Genomic DNA, 20,496 nt, shown 5'->3' with positions numbered 1-20,496 from the left:
CTTTTTGGCTTGGCCCATTCCTGTCATAGCCTTCTGTCATTTTATTAACACTTTTTTCTTCATGTCTTTTCTTTTGGCCTCTCCAATGTGATGTTCAACATAAAGAAGTCAGTGACGGATCCCCGTTTGATCAATGGCTCGTAATTTCATTCGCCAAAAGATAAGTTGAAAAAGTTTATTTACAATTTCGAATTAATAACTCTGACGTTAATTTGAAGTGATTACATCTATATAATTAGGGAGGAAAAATCTACCTTAAAAACTCAAATATACCGAGAGATTTGAATCGCTCTCCGACGAAAACCGTTCGAACAAAAAATCCGAGTATCAATGACGTTTTTTTCGTTTTCTCTTTCCATCGATCCTCGTCTCTCATAAAAAATGATACTTACTTCCGGTGTGACGAAGTAGCTCGGGCTCTTCTCGATGGTGAGTTGTCCCTTGAAGGAATAAGGCATTTTTCGTCGGTACCATTCGAGTCCCTTGCCGTAGTTGTCGTCACGATCGAAGAAGTGGACTTCCCCCGCAGCTTTTTGTATCTGGGGATGAAGGAATAGCATCTCGAGAAGGGCTCGCGTGCCGCACTTTCTTACACCGACGATAATCGCTTGGGGCAGATGACGATTTGTTTTTGAAAAATGAACTTTGCTCGAGAGGAGAAGCGGCGGCGTCGACCTCGCGCGTGTCACGAGCTCTTCCATCGCTCGACCCTCGACCACCGAGGCCGCGTGGAGACTGTAAATCGCGCTGTCGTACAATATGTGAAATGTGAGAAAGAGCGATACGAGGGCGACCGAAAGGAATGCCGCTGCCATCTTTGGTCGCGACACCCCAACGACCAAAATGCAATCCGTCGTGTCGCCAACATCGGCAGGCCTCATGGCGGAGCGGGGCATCCACCTGGAGTACAGTGGCAATATCGTTGCATACCCTGCGACAGACAAAGTTCGTTTATTCTTTTCGTTTCTTCCTCCAAAACATTTTCCTTCGCTCGAGACATTTCGTCGAACCGGAATATCGATTTTGACGATGCTTCCACGCGGATACACGGAACCCGAAAAACCGACGAAATCATGCTTCGTCTCGCGCGACAGCGCTGCCACGACGTCGCGAACCTTTAAATTCTCCCACTCAAACTCTCGTACGACTTTTATTGCAATCATTTTTTTCTCAAAAACTAAACGGTACATCATGTTTTTTTTTTTCTTCAGAAGATTCTCTAACACTGTGTTTTTTAAAATCTATATCGTAAGAACCGTTCTCGAGTTATTTCGGCACACATTTTTTGTTTGACGATTGGCATGCGTTCGGATATGGAGAAACCATAGAATTTTAATTTGCAATATCTGAAAAAACTATACGCGCGGTAGAATTACTGTTTTTTAAATCGATTCGTTGGATTTTTCTTCGGGACATATTTTTTTCTGCTGCTATTGAACAACCTTAATAGCAGACGTTTTCTTACAAATTGCGTGCGTCAACTGCGCGCGAACGGTGGGAAATGAAAAATCTAATGATTCAATCCCCTTAATGAAATGTCCATCCCGCAAAAAGGGTCGACGGTTATCGTGCTACGTGGCCGTTCGCCGATTGATCGAATCGACTCCGTTTTATTGAATTTTCTCGTCACAGGAAGTGGGCGCTCGCCATATTCTTGTTCATTCGTAATTTGGTTGATTTTGAAAAATTTTCGATTCGCTGCACCGCGAGGCGTTCCGCGGGGCTCGTTTCCCGGTGATCCCGACTCGAAAAAGTGATTTTTTCTATTTCCACTGGCACACGATTCGCTATTTCGAAGTCGATCGGAAATGCGTGAGTGGGCGGTAAAATCATACGAAGGAGGCGGCTTCGCGCGCCCACGCGTCAAAGCTTGAGGGAGGGGAAGCTCGAAAAAACAACGACGAGCGCAGGTCGCAGGTTGAAAAAGCGAGCGTAACGAAAAATAAAAATGTGAGGGAGAGAAAAGAGGAGGCGAAAAAAAAGTGCGCGAGTGGCTGATAGGTGGGAAGTTGCAACGGAGAACGCGCGGAAAGTAAAGGCAGTGGAACAAGCCGATTGTTAATCGAGGTGCTCGGAAACTTGGTCTTATTATTCACGGAGCTCTTCGAGGCTCATTAGCATCACGTGAATTCGCACGATGGCGTGCTGCCCAACATTTCCATGATATACCAAAGTTCTCGGGACTCGAGTCCCTTCCGAGCGTGTATTTAACGGTGTCCTCGCTCCTCGAGTTGCTCGTCTGTGCGCAAGCTCAATTTCAACTTATTTTTACGAGCTACTTTTTCCTCCTCCATTTTTATCATCTCCAAACTGTTGTTTCATATCGAGGCGCGCTGTTTTTCTTAGCGTCTCGTGCCGCGATGTTTGTTTTGTGAGCGTGTGCGAGGCGGGGGACGCCGCGGGGTGGTTCGTTCCTCCGGAGGTTTTAGTCCGAGCTCTCGGAACGTTGGATTCAGTGAAAATAATTCCTGAATTTTCTAAGAGAAGAAAAAACCTCGAACTCTGCTTTCCGTCGTCGAGAGCACCGTCGATTTCTTTTTCGCCGGGATTTTGTGTTCCGGGCCGAGGGGGATCGGGAGCGCGACGACGGGAAGGGGGCATGAAAAAAGGGGAAGTCGAGACCGGAAGTTATGCATCGAATGCAGGAGGTTCGTGACTCGGCGCCATGTCCGTTCCCTTAAAATTGAAGACCTCGCGTAGGGGATGAATGGGCTGGTTGTTCGCGATTCTGAAGCTTCAACAATGGCCGGAGGAAAGCAGAAACAATCGCTCCTTCCCGCGCCCTCCTTCGCACCCTTCCTCAACCTTCGACTTTCGCCGAGGGCCCTGCCTCGCCGAACAAAACCCTTTTTCTTTCATCCCCCACGCCCCCTCGTCGTCCCTTGCTCGTTCCATATGGAACGATCCAAGCTCCACCTCGATCTGCTACTTCGTACACAAACTTTAATTAGTTAATTACACGTAGCACGCCGACTAGCCGCGGTTTTGATTAGAGCCGAGTGCTCTCCGGCACGGGATGCGATCAAAACAATCGTTTACATTCCATCTTCGAGCGCAGCTGCGCCTCGTCGATGCAACAACAAACTTTCCATTTTATTTCTTTCAATTTTCTTCCAGCACTTTTTCAATGACTCACGGGCTTCGGGATTCCTCGAGGATCGTTCCTTACTCTTGAAATAACATTCTCGAGTAGTTTCTTCGGGAAATAATTCGCGTGGAAAGCGTGCAACGAAAACGAAAGTTTTTGAATGAGAAACGAAAGGAAATTCGTCAGGATTGATCGCGCTCGATAACTGCAACGGAGGAACTCAATTTTTTCGTATTTTCCTTGAAAATATTGGCAATTACTCGCGCGCAGGTAATAACGACGGCCCGCAGCAGCTGTTCGAGGCCACGAGGGAAGGATCGTGTGTAAAAAGCTCGTGGCGCGGCTCGCAACCGTGGAAATATTCAAAACCGTAGTTAGACACGAAACAATGAAAATAAAATAAGTGGAAGGAATTCCGTCTCGCAGAAGCTCACAAAATGGCGCAATATATCCAAAATTATCCAGTTTAAAGTCGCCCCGGTGGCGTGGCTCGGCACGATAAACGTTGAGAATGCACCTTGAAGCATGCACCATCAATTCTACAGCACGGAAAGATTTTCTCCGAATTACTTTCCTCCCTCTGCTTTTTACGATTCCGAGATTTCGAGAAAAATCATCGACGCTCAAAACGAATTGCGGCCCCTCTGACCTCAGCGTTTCCGAATCACATTAATTTTTTATACTCTTTACCACGAATTTTTTCCACCTTTTCCTTCGAAATTTCAACTTCAATGACGGACTGTAAAATTCTATGCCTCTGCACCAACGTTAGCACTTTCGAATCACCAAGAAGCAGACAAAAGCCAACTTCGATGGGACATTTATCAATATCGAATGAATTTGGGGCCTTGAAGTAGTTCGGCCCTCCGATAAAGTGCCGCGAGGGCCTCTTACAGGGCAAAATTTGGAATTACTTCATTCATGAAGAGAAAACGTTTTTGCATCGTCAATTTATCACAGATTCCGTTACTTAAAAAAAAAAAAACATTACTTTACGGGGCTTTTGAGAACGGTAACATGAAAAAACTTGAGTTTTTGACGTCTCGAAAGCGGATGCCAATCGTTACGTTGGACTGCTGGTGACAGCTGATTGGACTTCGGGCAAATTCATTTTGTGCATCGACTCAATCATTGACTAGTCAAGCTGAAGTATAAATTTTATCTTTCATGATATTTTTAAAGCATTCTATTACATTCTCATGTTAAAAATATTCTCAATGTTGGTGTTTATTAATTTTATTAATAATTTGGGCTTAAAATTGATCAAGACAGAGTAGTTGGAAACTTGACTAGTCATAGAACTGCCGGACTACTTTAAAAGTTTCTCTTTATTCATTTTTTCCATAAATCAAAGTAAAATCGATTGTTTTTCATACTCACAAGACATCGAAAGGGGATTCGGGAGACCACTCACGACGAGGCCGTGCCTTGTTGGGCATCTGCGTTTCGTTATTGGCCGTTCACATTTTTATTTACGAGGCGCCTCTGAAACAATGGGAAAAAAAAATTTCGTTAAATTTCGATGGGGAGCGAGGCCGAGAAGTTGAAAAACGTCGAATGTTTATGTGCCCGATGTTCGATCGCACGTTTTATCCTCTTCGGAGGCTTAATTCCCTGCGTTCGAGTGCGCCGCGAGCGTCACTCCGCGGATGGCATTAAAAAGGGAAGCGAAGCTTTTATTTCACTCTTAATCGCCTTAGACGTCCCGGAATATCCTTAAGAATGAGCTTTTATTTCAGCCTTTTCTTCCGACGCAGAGGACAGCGTGAAACACCGTTGACCTCGATTCAACTTGAATTATTTATTAATGCTTTAAGATATGCGAATCGGGCTCGGGCGTTGCCGACAGAATAATCCCATCTCGCCAAATCGCGATTCTCGTTTAATTTATCCAGCAAAAATAATCTTATCGAAACGTCACTTCGATTCCCGCACTGCTTTCCTAGTCGGAGCTTTTTATTTTTCATCTGCTCTCAACGATTAATATGAAAAACTCCTGTTGATAAGCTAACTCAATAAATAGCTGATAACTTCGTTAAGGAGTCAGCCCTCATTCAATTATTTTATCAGACGATTCGAACGCGCGCTGCCTTTCCCACCCGATAAATTCTAACGTTATTTATTAAAAATAAATTCTAGCTCAACGTCGTTGAAGTCTCGAGAACGCATATTTCACAAATATCGCTCAAACCCGAAACACTTTGATTCGTTCATTTTTTAACTAAAAAACAAAATTACGTTAATATGGGATTAAAATTAATTGGAATGAAAAATCAAACGAATTACCGAATAAACCACTCGAAACGAGCAACACTTTACCGTAAATAAATAATCCAATAAAATCTGCAAAAAAAATAACTTGCCTCGTAAATGAATGAGCGAATAGAAAGTGAAAAGCAAAATACAGTCAACTCAAACGAACGTAAATAAATAAGTGAATAAAAAATGTAAAATTTTCAACCTCAATGGACGTGAATAAACGAGCAAATGAAACCTAAAAAGTCGTTAACTTTTACCTCGTTTGCTCATCAACTTCATGTTTTTCGAATCGTTTTATAATATATGAATTATTTGATTTCATCGCTCCATTGTCGTTCCTGTTCCATATCTTCAATGTTCGTTAAATGATTCACTTGCTCGATTTTAAATGAAAATTATCTCGAGATAGTTCGAGGCCGATTTTCATTTTTCCTCTCAGCGAGTGGTAAAAAACGAAATTATATCTCGGTAAATATTTCGCCGGAGTTTCGCTTGTGACACATCGTATAAGATGCGGAGTAACTTCGGAGTCATACTTTGTGTCGAGTTCCCGTAGCGAGGGGGCCGAACTTAGCAGACGCGGAGGCTCGTAACGAGGCAATCAGGGTCGGGGGAGGAGGCTTGACGCGTTCCTCGCAAACTTTGTGCGCGGATCAGGCAAAAAGGTGAGAAAAAAAAACGCGGAAAAAATCGAAGCAAAAGAATCGCAGGACAAATCCCCTCGGGCAGATTGGAGTTTCATCGATAAAAAATGGAGTTCCGCTCGTCCTGCAGCTCGTGTACACGGCCGGTGGGTGTCGGAGGGCGAAACAAAAGAGCTTATGCGGAGGACAGTGGTAAGAGAGTCAAGATGATGGAGCCAAGGCTTTCCTTTCTTTATTCGTTGATGGAACATGCGAAAAACAAGCCGAGGACAGACCGGGCTTGAATCGATATATCGAGTCGTTTCCGCGCGCGCCACGGCCTCGGGCGAGGGGAAGTGAGGGGGGAAGCAAGAGACGAGCGGAGCTGAGTGTAAGAAGATCGTGGGGGGAGGGTAATGTTTCTGAGAGAGCGGAGAGGGTCGTTCGTGCGATGGGAGTCATGGGGAAGGGCGAGGGGGGCGGGGGTGTCGACGAAAAGGGCTTTTTCTTATTTGCCCGACACAAAAGGGGGATCGAGGAGAAAAGTTTTGCTTCGTATTTACCTGTGCAGCCTCGCAGTCCGAGGGTGCGAGAGTCTGATATTCGTCGAAGAGGGGCTTCGAGGGGAACGGTACAACGGCCATTTTAAATCCCTTTAACAAGGAGGAGACTCGCTCGATGTTTATCAGGGCGCAGCACGCGAGTGGAAAGACACTCGGGGCTTCCTTCGGGAGCGCAATGCCTCGATGATAAAAGTTTCTCGGTAGAGGGCGATAATAAAATTAAACGAATGTGTGCGGAGGAGGGGAGAAGCGGGAAGCGGGGCGAAATCGATGCGCGAGCCGGGGAGGCGGATTTCGATCGGAAGAATCGGGGATTTGTGGGCTGGTGTGCCCGTTCCCGATTTCAAATACGACCTTGAGCGCCAGAATAAATATTTAAGGAGGAGAGTACAAAGTTGGAACCGTCGCGATAAGTGATCGCCGCGAGGCTGCTGTAGCGAGACGAAGCCGCGCGAATGTCAGTGCTGGCAAAGGGAACGAAATGACGACGATCGGGCAGCAGAAACAGCAATTTCGTGGCAGAAATAGAGACACGCGATTCCCAGCAAGGTGCTTCTTTCACATGGTTTTTCTTGAAAACCGAAGAAACAAGCTTCGCTCGATTGGCTCGGAGGAAATGCAGTACAATTTAGCGCGATACGTCAGCTCGTGAAATGTTTAATGTACGAGCGACGAGAATAGCAGACGCAGGGCGCAGTTGAGTGGAAATGTACAAATATTGGAATTGGGTGTATTACGAGAACGAACGTTGAAGGGGCAGGTCAAGCGAGCTTTGTTTCTCGACGTGCCCTTCAACGCGCCACTAAGCGTAACCCTTTTTATTTCTTAACTCATCATTTTCCACTCTGTTTCGCTCGCTGCGTTGCATCATCGATTTTTTAATGCTTCTCACCGCGCGACTGTCCCCCGCGAAGTTTCTTCGCAGGCTTCCGACTGCTCCAGCCGTCCCGGCCACGTCGTCCTGCCTCTTGCGCGCGGTCCCAGGACGATCCGCCCCCCCCCAGCAGCGTTCTGTCGTCACCAGAGCTTGTGCAACTGCGTTTTATATCGTAACTGCCTCGCTTCTCGTAATCCCCGAACAATCCGAGTACCCATCAGAGAGAGTCCCTTTTGTATTCTTTCTTTCGCCAGCGATTCTCGGGAGCTCGTCCTCCCGCGTTTATCAAACATTTTCTCACGCTTTCGGAATTGTTTTTTTAAGCATCTTCCTGCCGATAATTTCTCCCTCGATTTCATCGATTCTTATTATTCCCTGAGCGTCTCGCCTCCGAATACGACTCCGTCGCATCCCCCTCGGTGCACTTTATCTCGAGCACAAAATCCTCTCACCTTCTCGTTTATCGAACGCTCGACCCTGTCTTCGTATTACCAAGTTCAGGCTGTACGTATACACGCGCGGGGAGGAGCACACTCGTACGAGCGCACAATGACAAGCTCACATAAATAAACCGGTGTTGAGAGACTCGCCGCGCAGGGGCGGGGGCGCCCGGTGAGAGGGAGAGGGAAGAGGCTCGAGCAAGAATGGGGTTGAGAGGAAAGTGTACGCCGGTACATATCGAGGACAGCGTGCGCGCGAGGTTCGCCGGAAGGGGTGCGAGCGAGTACGGCCCGGCGCCACCTGTGTGCACCCCAAAAGACCTTGCTTGGGAGCCAGCCTCGAGCCGCCCGCCGGACACGAGTGGGGACTCAAGGGGTGACGTAATCAATAATTATTACGTATGTTAGGGGTGCAGCGGGATAGGAATATGAGAGGAGAAGAGGAGAGGCTACAGACAGACAGAACCGCGGGGATGAGCGAGGACTCGAAAAGAAATAAGGGTGATGAAAGGTCAAACGTGTTACATTTACAATTTATTCGAATGGCCTTTTCCGCCCGCCCCAAAATGCCCTGCTCGATTTTCTCCGCTCCGATCCCTCCCTCGAGGGGGGAGGCGAGCCCCATCAATGTTTAATAATCCGAGGAGAGCGGTAAAAGCGCGATCCAACGGGTTGTAAACGAATATTCTTATCGGCATTTTTGTTCGCACGATAATGGTCTCCCTCGCTCCGAACGCGAACACGAGTCGCTTGTTCAAACGTAGCAATAGTAGTAAAAGACGTAGCGTGTACGCAAGGACGTAGTAGTTACGGTGGCCGGATAAGGCATGGAAGAGGGGAAGAGGGAGAGAAAAGAGAGCCAGACGAGTGCCTCGCGACTGCGCTCTCACCCTCGCCAACTGAGTCAAGGTCTTTCCGAGAGCCTCTGCTCTCCTGTTCCTGTCTGTATAAACCTCCCTCCTCTCTTCCTCGTCACAAACCATCCACCCCGGTCCCCCGACCCGCCGATTTGCCCTCCTAACCCTGCCATGTGTCGCGCGATGGTTAGCCACGATCGACCTGACCTCACACTTATTCAAAATCCACACACACGCACGCATCGCCACGCACACGTGGATTCTCATCCCCGAAACTTCCTCGCACCCGCGATTTTCTCACGTCGCGCCATATTCCCGGCCCCCGCCGACTCCTCTGTCAAAATTTCCTCCTAATTGAAGAAAAAATAATGAATTTCGATGCGAGGGAAGCCTCTGGCTGGTGCTCACCGATTTGCACCTCGACAACGATCCGCGTGGAAAGACAAACCTCTGTAAAACTCGTTGCAAACTCTCCCGAGCTCCCACCGCGAACGAGAATTCACGCTCGAGCTTTTCCCCCTGTTTTCTTACCTATTCGTACTCTTGCCTCCCAACCCGCCCCTTCTTTTGCATACGTAACGAAGACATCCTTGCCTCAAATCTTTGCTCGACGCCAACATCATCTTTCCGGCAGAAAATCCTCTTTTTTGCCTTCCTCAAGAATTTTAATTGAGCCTGGAGCAAAGTGTCGCTTTTATGAGGGTTGTAAAGAAGGAAAATGATTTTCTTGTGATTATTTAAGATAATGTAAACGCAGACGCTTCGATATCAATATTTAGTTTGATCGCGTGCGATCCTGTTTTGTACTTGCGCTTTTGCTTTTATAGCCTCCCGTCGATATCTCAGCCGTGAAAATACTCGGGTGAAAGAGCGAGAGGGCTGCGCACCATAGGAATGTTAAACCCAATGTCTATTCATGCTCCATTTGATCAAAGTGTGTATGGAAATTGGCCATTTCTATGCAATCTTTTGCTGTACGAAATATCTGCATTTCTACTCGGATGCGGGCGGGCGGGCGGGCAGCCGGGCGCACACATATTTTTATGAACGCGCATTGAGAGAAGATTGCGCTCGCTGCGGTAAAGGGGAAAAGATGGAGGCGAAGCTATTACGAAGCTCCCTCCAGTTTATTTCGGAGCGGGAATTTCTACAGCGAAATTCGTTTCTCCGCGGGCGCGCGTGAAAATTGCATATTTTTGTCGGCGTTATTATTTTTTAGCCTGCTCGCACGAGCGCAGGATTTTCGGATAGATTTTCGCCCGAGCGAGACGCGAGTTAAGTGCTAGCGGAGCTGCTGCTTGTGGTGTATGCAAATTTGAAGGGAGAACGAGGCGAGGAGGAAAATTGCGGGTGGGCCTGCCGGGGATGCGGAAAAGGGTGAAAACTCAACGGCGCCCTTCACGCCGGCTCCTCTCCTCTGACAGGGCTAAATACGAGTTTTAGCGTCGCAGCGGATGGCGCGGAGCCCCGCGTGAGCGGAGGTGCAAACTTTCGAGGTGTTTTTCTCTGCTCGCCGGCCCGCGTTAGGATCAAAGAACCACGGCAGGACCTTTATTTTCATCCTCATTATATTCGCATCGTGTGCGCCCGAACAAAGGTTACACGACGGCGGGTTTGGAAGGTAAACGCGCGTACAGGGGCGGGGGCAATGCCGCCGGGGAGAGGCTCTGCGGAAGATTGCGCGAGGGTGCGCGCCCGAAGGTACTTCGCCCCGGAGAAATTCACTCCGGAGGTAAAATACGGGGGAATGAAACTCCTTAAATAATTATTCCGGGAGATTGATTAATCCGGGCAAAGGGAAAAGTGTTTTTCATCAAGATTATTCCGAGCGCGTGTGCGAAGGGCCCGGACAAATATTCCGTCGAAGAGCAGAGCCCCGAGTCTCTCGCGCGCCGTAACTCACGAGAAATAAGAAAAAACCGGAGAAATAATTCACCGTTAGAATAACGAGGGGAGAAAAGTATTTGCAAGTGCGGAGAAGGAACGTGACCCGAGCGATATTAATTTCAATAGCGCTGGATTGAGTGAGTGAAAGCCGAGGGGGATGAGAGCTTAAAAGGGTGAAAATTGTGGGGGTGCGCGTGAGCTTTTGTACGCGAGGCGCGCCCGGAGTGCACGAGCTCGGGAGGAACAACAGCAGGGTGCATTGCACGAACGGACGTGCATCGTTATTCAGTGCCCGGAAAATTGCAAGCTTCCCCTCCCAAAACCCCTTTTTCTCGCGAATATGGCCGCTGCCGCGGCTCTAAAAACCAAGAAAAACAACTAACGACACACACACGCGCACGCACGCACACCGACGAAACGCAACACAAAGCGAATAAACACTTTTGTCGTTCATTATTAACGGGGGCCGTTGTCCCCGTACAAATCGATGCAGTTACCTTATTCAACAACATTCTAAACGAACCAGTGACTAAAAAGCGATAAAAAAAAAAACTCGCTCATCCATTCATCCGCCAGCGCAGCATTGTTTCCGTCTCGCGCCCGCGATCATCGATTCTTCAATCATAATCAAACAATGACAGCGATAATAACGACGATGCAGCCCCACCGTTTCCCTCGGAATGTCAGCGAACAATAACTTTTTCGAACATTCGAAGAGAGCATGGAAAACAACCGATCCATCGACTCCTTTGACCTCGTTCGTTCCAGTGAAAATCCCCCGTCATATTTTCGTGCCCCAGAAAAAGGGAGTGCGAACGAATGAAATTTTTTCCCAAACACACTCGACCCACGATACACGCTCGCGGAGCTTTTGTCACCCGGAAGCCGCTCGAACGGATGTCAACGCTTTGAAAAAAAGCCTGTAAATTCATGCGCGTATAAATGTGATAAGAATTTATGAGTGCGGTGATGACGAAGGACGAAAGCGCCCGGGGTAAAACTCTTTTTAAAATAAACGTCCTCGAAGAACGCCCCCGAGCTCGCTCCTGCCGCGATATTATTGAAACGACGCAAAGTTTAAGGTAACGAGGGTAGCTCGATGCCCGGGTTGACAAGCACGACCTGCTGCTCCGCTGCCTCACAGAATCCGCCAAGTTTCCACGCCAACGTGCATTACATCCGCGGAGTAATCGCATTCATGCGTTAATTCTATGCTCGCTCGCGCTCATCCCCCGGCGGATCCGCATTCATGCGAAATCGCATTTAAATATGTGCGAGAGCAGCAGCCGGAGGGGGAAAGCGGGTTGGGAAAAGTGCATATACAAATAAATGTGCTTTCGCTTTAATGACACGATCCTGGAAAAATATGTGATTATCGCGCATGAAAGCGCGGTGCCCGGACTGAAAATAAAAAAAAATAAATATCGAACACAAACGAAAAAAAGAAGCAAGGAATAATCATTTGCAAAAAGCAGCCCTGACGCAATCATCCTGCTCTCAAGCATTTCGATACTCGTTCTCGAAACTCTGAAGTGTGACGCGAAATTCGAAAAAAATCGGAGCCCCTTGAGCTCGCTTATTTCGTGAAAGAGCGCGCGGAGACCTCGGGACTCAAACGGATTATTAATATTGTTGACACTCCGATTTTCCTGTGAACGGGGACGCGAGCGCACGCGGAGCACGCAAAGCGTTTGAGATCCCCGGGATTGATGGTCCAATTACGGCGGCTGTAGATGCACCGTTGCACGGAAAAGCTTCCTTCAAACACTTTCTCGGAAGCTTTGAGAAAACAGGGTTCAAGATATTTACGTGGCGATTTGAGATTTGCTCGGCGGAGCGAGGAGCGAGCGCGGGACAGCCCCGGGATCCCTCGGTGCGTGGGCTTATCTAATAAAAACGATGGAATAAAGTGTCGCTTCGGAAGAAACGCGGATGGGACGAGCGGAAGGTCGAAGGGCGACGTTTGAATGTCGGGAATTTACGTAATCCGGGCAGAAATGAAACTCGGGAATGAAGGAACGTTTTGCTCCAAGGAAACTTCGTTTTTACCGAGAATTTCAGCGCCCGCGGAACCATTACTCCGGCAGAACTCCAACGTCCCTTTTTCAATTCCAGAGCAATCGACTCACGTCAATATAGCCCAGGGATTGGCCCGAGAAATTAGCAGATGTCTGGTATGCGCCAAGACCCGAGGGAGGACTGGCTCTCGGAGATGGAGCAAGACCGCAGGAAGATCAAAATGGGCGACGGGCTGCTGGGGAAAAACCAGCCGGAGAATGCACCTTCGAAAGGCTTCTCGCGGGGGAATTCGAAGGGCGAATGCGCGCCGTTATGTTTCGGCGGAAAAGCAACGCCTCGGGGACCAAAGACCGCCGAACCTTCGAGCTCGTTCTTCCGCAACGTTCCTCCGCTTCCTGAGCAGATGGACCAACGTCGATTTGACGAAAGGGGGGATGAAAACGGCGCGGGGGCTGATGAATCGATGCCTCTCGGTTAAATTCGAATTCACACAAACACACCAGCAACATTTCTCCAATCGATTTGCACTCTCGCGCGCGGACCGCCACGATTCTTCTCAACGAGGAAACACGAATTCGTGCCAATTCGAAATTGCCAAAGGCTCTTTCTCCATTCTCTTCTTATCTTTTGTTCTCCTTCGCATTATGTGCACGTGTATTTATGTACATAAACATCCCCGTGGATACATCTATAGACGGAAACGTCCGCCTCAAATCTATTTGTATTTACAAATTTCGTATTTTCCGCTTTTGTTCACTTCCCGCCCCATTCCATCGCCCACAAACCTCTCCAAGGTCGAGGCCAACTTCGAAGGTCGACGATGCACTCGACAAACCGCATCGAAAATTCACCGGGCTAATTCACTAATTCGGTTTTCCTGTTTCGCTCTTTTTCTTTCGATCCCTTTCGCCCCTCCCTCGCACCGACTCCCTCACAATTGGCCTCGAGACAACATCGAGGCTGAATACTGATCACCCACCTGCCACTTTCCACTGAGTTTTTGTCTTTATTTTACCGAGGTTTTCCCAATTTTTTGGACAATTCTGAGCAGGGAGCTCGACCATATTTATTGGGGAGGCTAAAAAATAGCAGTGATCTTTCAGGACGTGCAATTTCTCGTTTCGAGTCTCTGCGAGTAAAGAAATTTGTTGATGGAAAGAAATTTTTCCGGAACTTGGCACAATGAAGCTCGTTAAAGAATTTTTGACGATTCGCTGGCTGACGTTGGAACGACGAAAACTTGGTTGGATCGAAAAATTTCATTTTGCAAATACGAACAACGATTCTGCGACGTTGAAGTTCGCAACGTTGGAATCCAAAACGAAATGATCTAAAAAAAACCCTGCTCCAATAATTCCAGTAATTCTCCAATTTCCTTCGCAATTCTCAGTTTTTCAATCTGCACCGCGCGACGCTTCGTGAAATAAAAAATAAGTGAATCAGACATCAGCGTCGTCCCACATTTTCATTCCTCAACGAAAATAATGCATGAAATAATGTTTTTCAATTGAAATTGGATAATGAAGAAAATAAGGAAGGTGAAATTTGATTTAGCAGTAAAAATAAGGTGTGGACTGAAAAGTAGAATAAATGCGAAGTGTACAGTGAGTTACACGACGTTCGAAAGCTTCCCTTCATTTTTCTCGGTGCAGGAGTGCGCAGTGCGTATTTTTTTCCTCTTTTCACAGCTGTCTGGGACTTCTGATTAAAGTGTCAGCTTATTCGAGTCTTTTTTTTCCGTCGTTGCATCTCGCGTGGCGACGTCGCCGTCGTGCCGAAGTCACGAAGGAGGAAGCAGGTAAAAGGGACGGGAAGGTGGCCCGGGGGGGGGGGGGGGGAAGCTCTTGGAGCGGAGCTTCGAGGTGGACGAGAAAATAATTAAAACCGATTGGATCGAGCTCGAGTTTCACTTAACAATTATCCTCCGCATTTTCAGCCTCTCGATCCATTAGTATTTATTTGCATAAACATTTTCCAGTGTCGCGAGCTCTTCGCAGTTAAAATATCCTCGGAATAAATCTCTCGGGCAGATTGGACGGTTGAGCGGAGCCTCCCGCAGCTAATATTCGGAGTTTCAAAAGCACCTGCGAGTGACTCGAGCGTCCCGGATCATTGACGGAACTGCCGTAGTTTTAATCCGGAGAAAAAACGAGTGGAAAAATTCGTCCGAAGGTTGTTTTACACGCCGAATAAGTGGGACGCGCAGACACTCGCGCGAGGGTCGGAAAAAAAAAGAGGAAGTATCCGGAAGGGAGATTTTCATGCGTCGATGCCACCGCACCGACGTTTCGTGATTTATCGTTCAATTTCCTGGCGAGAAGGCGATCGAGGCGAACGTGGATCCCTCGCTCTTCGTTCAGCATGCATGTAGGTCAGATTTGATTAGTTTCTGGAGGTTGAGGAACTCTCTCTGGAACGACGACGCAGAGGGAAGAAAAAAAGCTTTCTTCGGACCCCGGACGCGAGTCGGCTCGCTCCGAGTGGCTTTGTTAACACACTTTTCACTCTCCTCGCCACAGGGTCCACGAAATCCTCGAGTCCGGAGGGAACGGAGGCCAGAAGTGTCCCGCGGAGCATCCGAGAAACAACCCCGCGCTATCATTATACTTCATTATTTTAAGATGCCACACGAGATAGGCTCGAGTGTACTCGCTGCTTTACCTTCCCTCGACTTTCGCCCTTTTCTCATGGGGGAGGGCGACCAGGCGACGACGAAGGTCCACGACCCTCCGCGCGTTCGCCTCCGCGAATTTCCGTTATTCAAACGTTTATTCACTTGACCCACTTTTCGGAATATTTTCCCCCCTTAATCGTCTCTATCTGAGCAATGTTGGCGGAGTCGATTTTAACACATTTCGCAATCACGGCCCCGAGTCTCTGCACTTTATTCCATTTTGTGTCGCGACCGTCGCTCCCGCGATGCTCTAAAACCGAATGAAAATTCTTCGAGCCCCGAGGACTTGATTTTTGCCACGACCCCGTTAAGGGGGTCCTGCTTTAGGAAGCCGAAAAATGAGAAATACTTTTTCTACATGCGGTTTACGCTCAAACTCTGATTGTCGAAAATTGGGAAATTCTATATTTTTAGCAAGTTGAAGAAAAAAACGCTTCTAAAGAATAATATCGCTTCAACGTGCTGTGAATACAGACTTTTGCAATTTTTTCGAGTTTCTATAAGTTCGTGTGGAAGCAAAACATATGAAAATGGAAAAAAAAATTGAAATTTTCGTTGCAGACAATAATTACGATCTCCGCGTTGTTCGCAGCCGATAAACTTCGACAATCAGACTTTGAGCGTAAACCGAAGTACAAATGAGTATTTCTCACATGAAAAAAATGTTTTTGTACTCTTGAAATATCCTCGAAGCTACACCCCGAAAAGTTCGCTACCGTGAGTTATTTCCGTCCATCATAAAAACATTCCCGGAGACAATCGATTTGTTTGACTTTCTAAGGCAGGAGCCCCCTTAACTTGGCTCCCTTTTTTATCTCGTTCCCACCAAAACGTCACTCTCGTAATCGGCAAAAATGAGAGCGTGTAATCCAATTGGTTTTCCCGGGATAATTTCCCGCTGGAAACTCAGCGTTCATTGTTGTTTCAACTTTTATTAAGGCTGAGGTCGGAAGGCCGGATGACCACGTCATTGCAAACATTTCCAATTAATTATAATACGTGCTGGGCGTCGCGCACAGCGACGGGGGGTAGTCCGAATAATCGGGGGAGAGCTTGATGCCGACGGAAACGAGAGACAATCAATTTGTCGATTGGCTCAACGAGAATGGGACCGTTTGATTGTCGGTTGATTGCAAGGACGTCCGCTAATTGCGCTGCATATTTAATTCACAAAATTCCACAAATTTTCACCGACTTTCAGCGTATTTTTCGAAAAATCCGCACAGCAAAATCAACGTTTCGTGGAAGATTCGTTCGCTCACCGAAATCCCCTTATTTTAAGCCTCCCAAGCTCGAACCTTTGACTCCAATCACTCGTTCCAGAACCGGGAACGAGGCTCAGTACGTATTGACGTAGGAAAATAGTGAATGTGCAGTAGATATGGACTGAGCAGAGAAGAGACTCGGAACGCGTCTTCGCAAGCTGTTTGTCATGGCCATAAACCCGTTACGATGCGCTTAAACACAATTCCATTGTTGAAGCATGGAGTCCCAGGGATGCTGCTTTACGAGCGCGTTATTCTCGTATATACGGGGAGGGGGATGGATGAATTCGAGACGCAATTGCATCAGGAGCTCGCCTCGGTATTCATTATTTCACCTTTCCATGCGCGATTCGCTGGCGGAGCTCGTTCATAATAATGCGGAATAGGGAGAGTATCGAGTGAATTAAGGGGGGGGTCCTGATTTAGAAAGACAAAAAAATCGATTTTCGGCAGTGTTTTTAGGATAGACGAAAATAACTGACGATAGCAAACTTTTCGGTATTGTTTCAAGGATTTTTCAAGAGCACAAAAACATTTTTTTCATGTGAGAAATACTCATTTGTACGCGGTTTATGCGCAAAGTTTGATCGTCAAAGTTTCTCAGCTGCGTACAATGCGGAGATCGTAATCGTTGTCTGCGACAAAAATTCCAAATTTTTATTCCATTTTCATACACTTTGCTTCCCATACGAACCCATAAAAACGCGAAAAAATTGCGGAATTCTGTAATTACAGCTCGTTGAAGCGATATTCTTCTTCTTAAAAGCGTTTTTTTTCAAACTCGCTAAAAATATAGAATTTCGCAATATTTTCGGGTTTTTATAGGTCCGTGTGGAAGGAAAATGTATGAAAATGGAAAACGAATGTGTGAATTTTCGTTGCAGCCAATAATTACGACCTCCACGTTCCTCCAGCTGAGAAACTTCGACATTGAGACTACGCGCATGAACCATGTACAAATGAGTATTTCTCCCACGAAAAAAATTATTTCATACTCGAAACTACACCGAAAAGTTGCCTATCGTCAGTCATTTCCGTCTGTTCAAAAACATTCCCGAAAACAATCGATTTTTTTTATTTCCGAAAGCAGGACTCCCTTAAGAGCGAGTTGACGAACTCGTGCGCGATGGAATATTTTGCTGGGAGGTAAACCATCGCGAGGGGCGAGTCGATATCGATTCGTCAAAAACGACCGGGAAAATTAGTCGTCATTTTTCTTCTCGATTTTTTTCTAGTTTCGCGCAGAGCTCGACAAACCGCGTCGAGGTTTCTGTGCAGCTTTCGGGCTCCGCGTTTGAAAAGCACTTTATTTCGGTGCCCGGTCAATCCTGCCGGACTTTGATCTCATTCAGGGCGAGGGTCTCCCTTCCTCTGTGACTCTCTTTCTGTACAGAAATCCCTTTCGGTGTGCATGCACGTTGAAACGTCATGCGTGACGTGCAATCTCCGGCGAGTCGAAGCTTTTCGGCTTTGATCCTCTCTGCTCCACGGCGAGAGAGGCACACGTGCGCATTGTCGCATATATGCAACAGAAAACTCTGCGGGGGATGTTTAATCTCCGGGAGACGTCGATGCTTGTGCGGGAGCTCGAAAAAAGTTTTTATGCAAATCGCTGAACAAATGTGGGAAGAGGGCTCCGGGGGAGAAAGCAATTGCCGAAGTTGGAGGCCGCTCAGTCATCCGGCGTGGACGCGTCGCGTCGCGTCGCGCACGAGAGAAAATGTTTCGCGCATTGTAATACACGACGGAGATGGAAGCGAGTCCTCGCGTCCAAGGCTCAAAGATTTCCATTTTCATTGTTTCTGCGAACGATCTTGTCTCCCGGAGAGTAGAAAAGCTCAGTAGAAAAGTTCTCGTCGTCGTCGTTTGAGCAGTTAGGAAGTGGCGGCGGATCCGAGGAACGTCGGGCCTCCCCCGCGCGCGCGGGATTATCATAACGTTCAATCGTCAAGGTTGAAGAGAATGGGGCGAGTCTCGAGGACAATCCTGCAGAGATTTTGGCCCCCAGCTCGTTTTTCCCACCGGCAAATGCCATTAGTTTCTAACGATTCGAGCATTAAGGGGATTGCGATATGATTGGAGGAGCTACGACGCGATGCGCAGTGAAGAAGCTCCGTTAAAAAGCGAGCTCCTGCGAGCCACCGGACTTTGGCATTTCCCGCAGGTTTCTCGACTTCGCCGGAGAATTTTCTACCGTCAACTTTTTAATATCGAACCGCGAGTGCGGCTGCGAGATTCTCGCGTAGTTGCCGGACTTGCCAAGAGGCTCAAACTTTCGCGGCACGATTCTCCAATCGCGGAGAATTCTCGGGGGGTTAACCAGCGCGCGTTAACCGGTCAAACGGTTGCAACGAACGCTCCTAAAGTGTTGCGAAAGCTTTCCGAAAGTTCGATAGACTCGAAAGTCCACCGGGGAGGAGCGAGGCGAGGCTAAATTGTGCGGAAAGTAAGTCTCGCGGAGGCTTTTCGGACACCCCCTAGATCGAGCGGATTTAATCGACTCTTCGAAAATTCAATTCGTGTACAAGCGTTTGGCGTTTGAGAAAGACATGTCGTTCGATATTGCGCTTTCCCCCTCCCCCCCCCCCCCCGCGCTTTTCAACCGCCCCGATCGACTGCCCCCCGCGATAGTTACAACCCCGTGAGAGATCGAACACGTAAGATAAGGTTAGCCGTAACTGCGAGGCCAATTAAGCGAATTAGTGCTGTAGAAGATAGGGCCTCGTTGGATCGATACTATACCGAGGATTTTACCCCTTCCTGTGCCCTCTTGGAACCCTCGCGTTTTAGGCTCCAACCCCTCCAGCGCCCCCGTGCTCGCTCGCTCTCTTTCTCCCTCGACACACGCGTATCGACTCGAGTATCCACTTTGGTGAACGACATAAACGCGGAAGGAACAGAAGGAGCTTCGGAAGAAAAGAAAATGAGAAATAACGACGACCGTTTGCGAACAATTAGCACTCCGAGCCCGGGTTTTCATTGAGGCTGTAATTTCATCGAGATTATATTCGCCACTGGGCCATTCGTTGTGGTTCGCCGTACGAAAAAACCGGAGGCCCAAACGGGCTGGGGTAGAGAAAGGGAGCAGATGACGATTTCCTCCGCGGTCTCATTTCCGAGGGTTGGAAATTCAGTTTTTTCGCCGTCGGAGCTCCGGGTCTCGCTCCAGTATTTCGATGCGACGAAACTCTCGGTTTAATTGCAGTTTCGTTCGATCGCGCGCGTTCCTTCGTACACGTTGAGGGATCGCGACTCAAGCCCGATCTGACAAGCACATTATTTTTTTAATGAAAATATAATTAGCGGCCAATTAGCGGGACTCGATGATGAATAATGGAGAGTTCGCCGCGATAATAACACGCAACGGAGGATGAATTATGCGCGGGGATATGCTCTCTAAACGAATATTTAATTCCAATTTCCACCGCGCGCAATCGAGTCGTTAAAACGTGAATTATTCCGAATGAATAATCCAGCGGGTGAAAAATTCGGTTATAGCTCAAATGACGGAGCCAACGTTCCCCGGGAATAAGCTCGAATCCTGCTTAATCGTGGCATTCGCATGATTAAAAGCCACGCTTCCAAGCCCCGCCGAAGAATAATTCACGAAGGTGGCTTCGCTCTCGACCGAATGACGAATCTCCTCTTACACCGCGTGTTTCATTATTATCTCACCAATGTTATTAATAATAATTGTCTAATTATGGGCCCGCGCAGCAGTGATCGGAGCAATTAACTGCGCGAAGCATCGGGGAAGCGAGAAGCTTTTGAGGCTGACCTAAATTTTTCTCCAGCGCCCTTGCGATCTCATCCGCGGCGGGGACGATTGAAACTGTAAATAAAAGCGGTTCGATCCTCGGCGCGTTGGCTTGCCAATAAAACGCGCCCGGCCCCAAAAAACGCTGCGGCTCTCGATCCTCCCTGTTTGCACGCACGTTTCTCTT

The 20,496-nt window shown here is 47.8% G+C and overlaps 1 protein-coding gene across 6 annotated transcripts in view; it reads right to left on the bottom strand.

Moving 5' to 3' along the window:
- The window catches only part of LOC122414994 (heparan sulfate glucosamine 3-O-sulfotransferase 5-like), a 54,603-nt gene that overhangs the window by 16,678 nt on the left and 17,429 nt on the right, over positions 1 to 20,496 (bottom strand). For 3 of the 6 annotated variants that reach the window (XM_043426735.1, XM_043426738.1, XM_043426736.1), the window contains exons 2-3: positions 4,469 to 4,573; positions 393 to 931 (exon numbers count right to left, since the gene is read on the bottom strand). In XM_043426735.1, the coding sequence (XP_043282670.1) occupies positions 393 to 931; positions 4,469 to 4,475 (546 nt within the window). In that variant the 5' untranslated portion in view covers positions 4,476 to 4,573. The remainder of the gene's footprint in view (positions 1 to 392; positions 932 to 4,468; positions 4,574 to 20,496) is intronic. The other 3 variants (XM_043426739.1, XM_043426741.1, XM_043426740.1) reach the window with 1 other exon arrangement.

The sequence above is a fragment of the Venturia canescens genome, chromosome 8 (genome assembly GCF_019457755.1).
Source record: "Venturia canescens isolate UGA chromosome 8, ASM1945775v1, whole genome shotgun sequence".
In the NCBI taxonomy this organism is placed as follows: domain Eukaryota; kingdom Metazoa; phylum Arthropoda; class Insecta; order Hymenoptera; family Ichneumonidae; genus Venturia; species Venturia canescens.
Note: the sequence above shows the minus strand (reverse complement) of the source record. Positions and strands in the feature narration are given on the sequence as shown.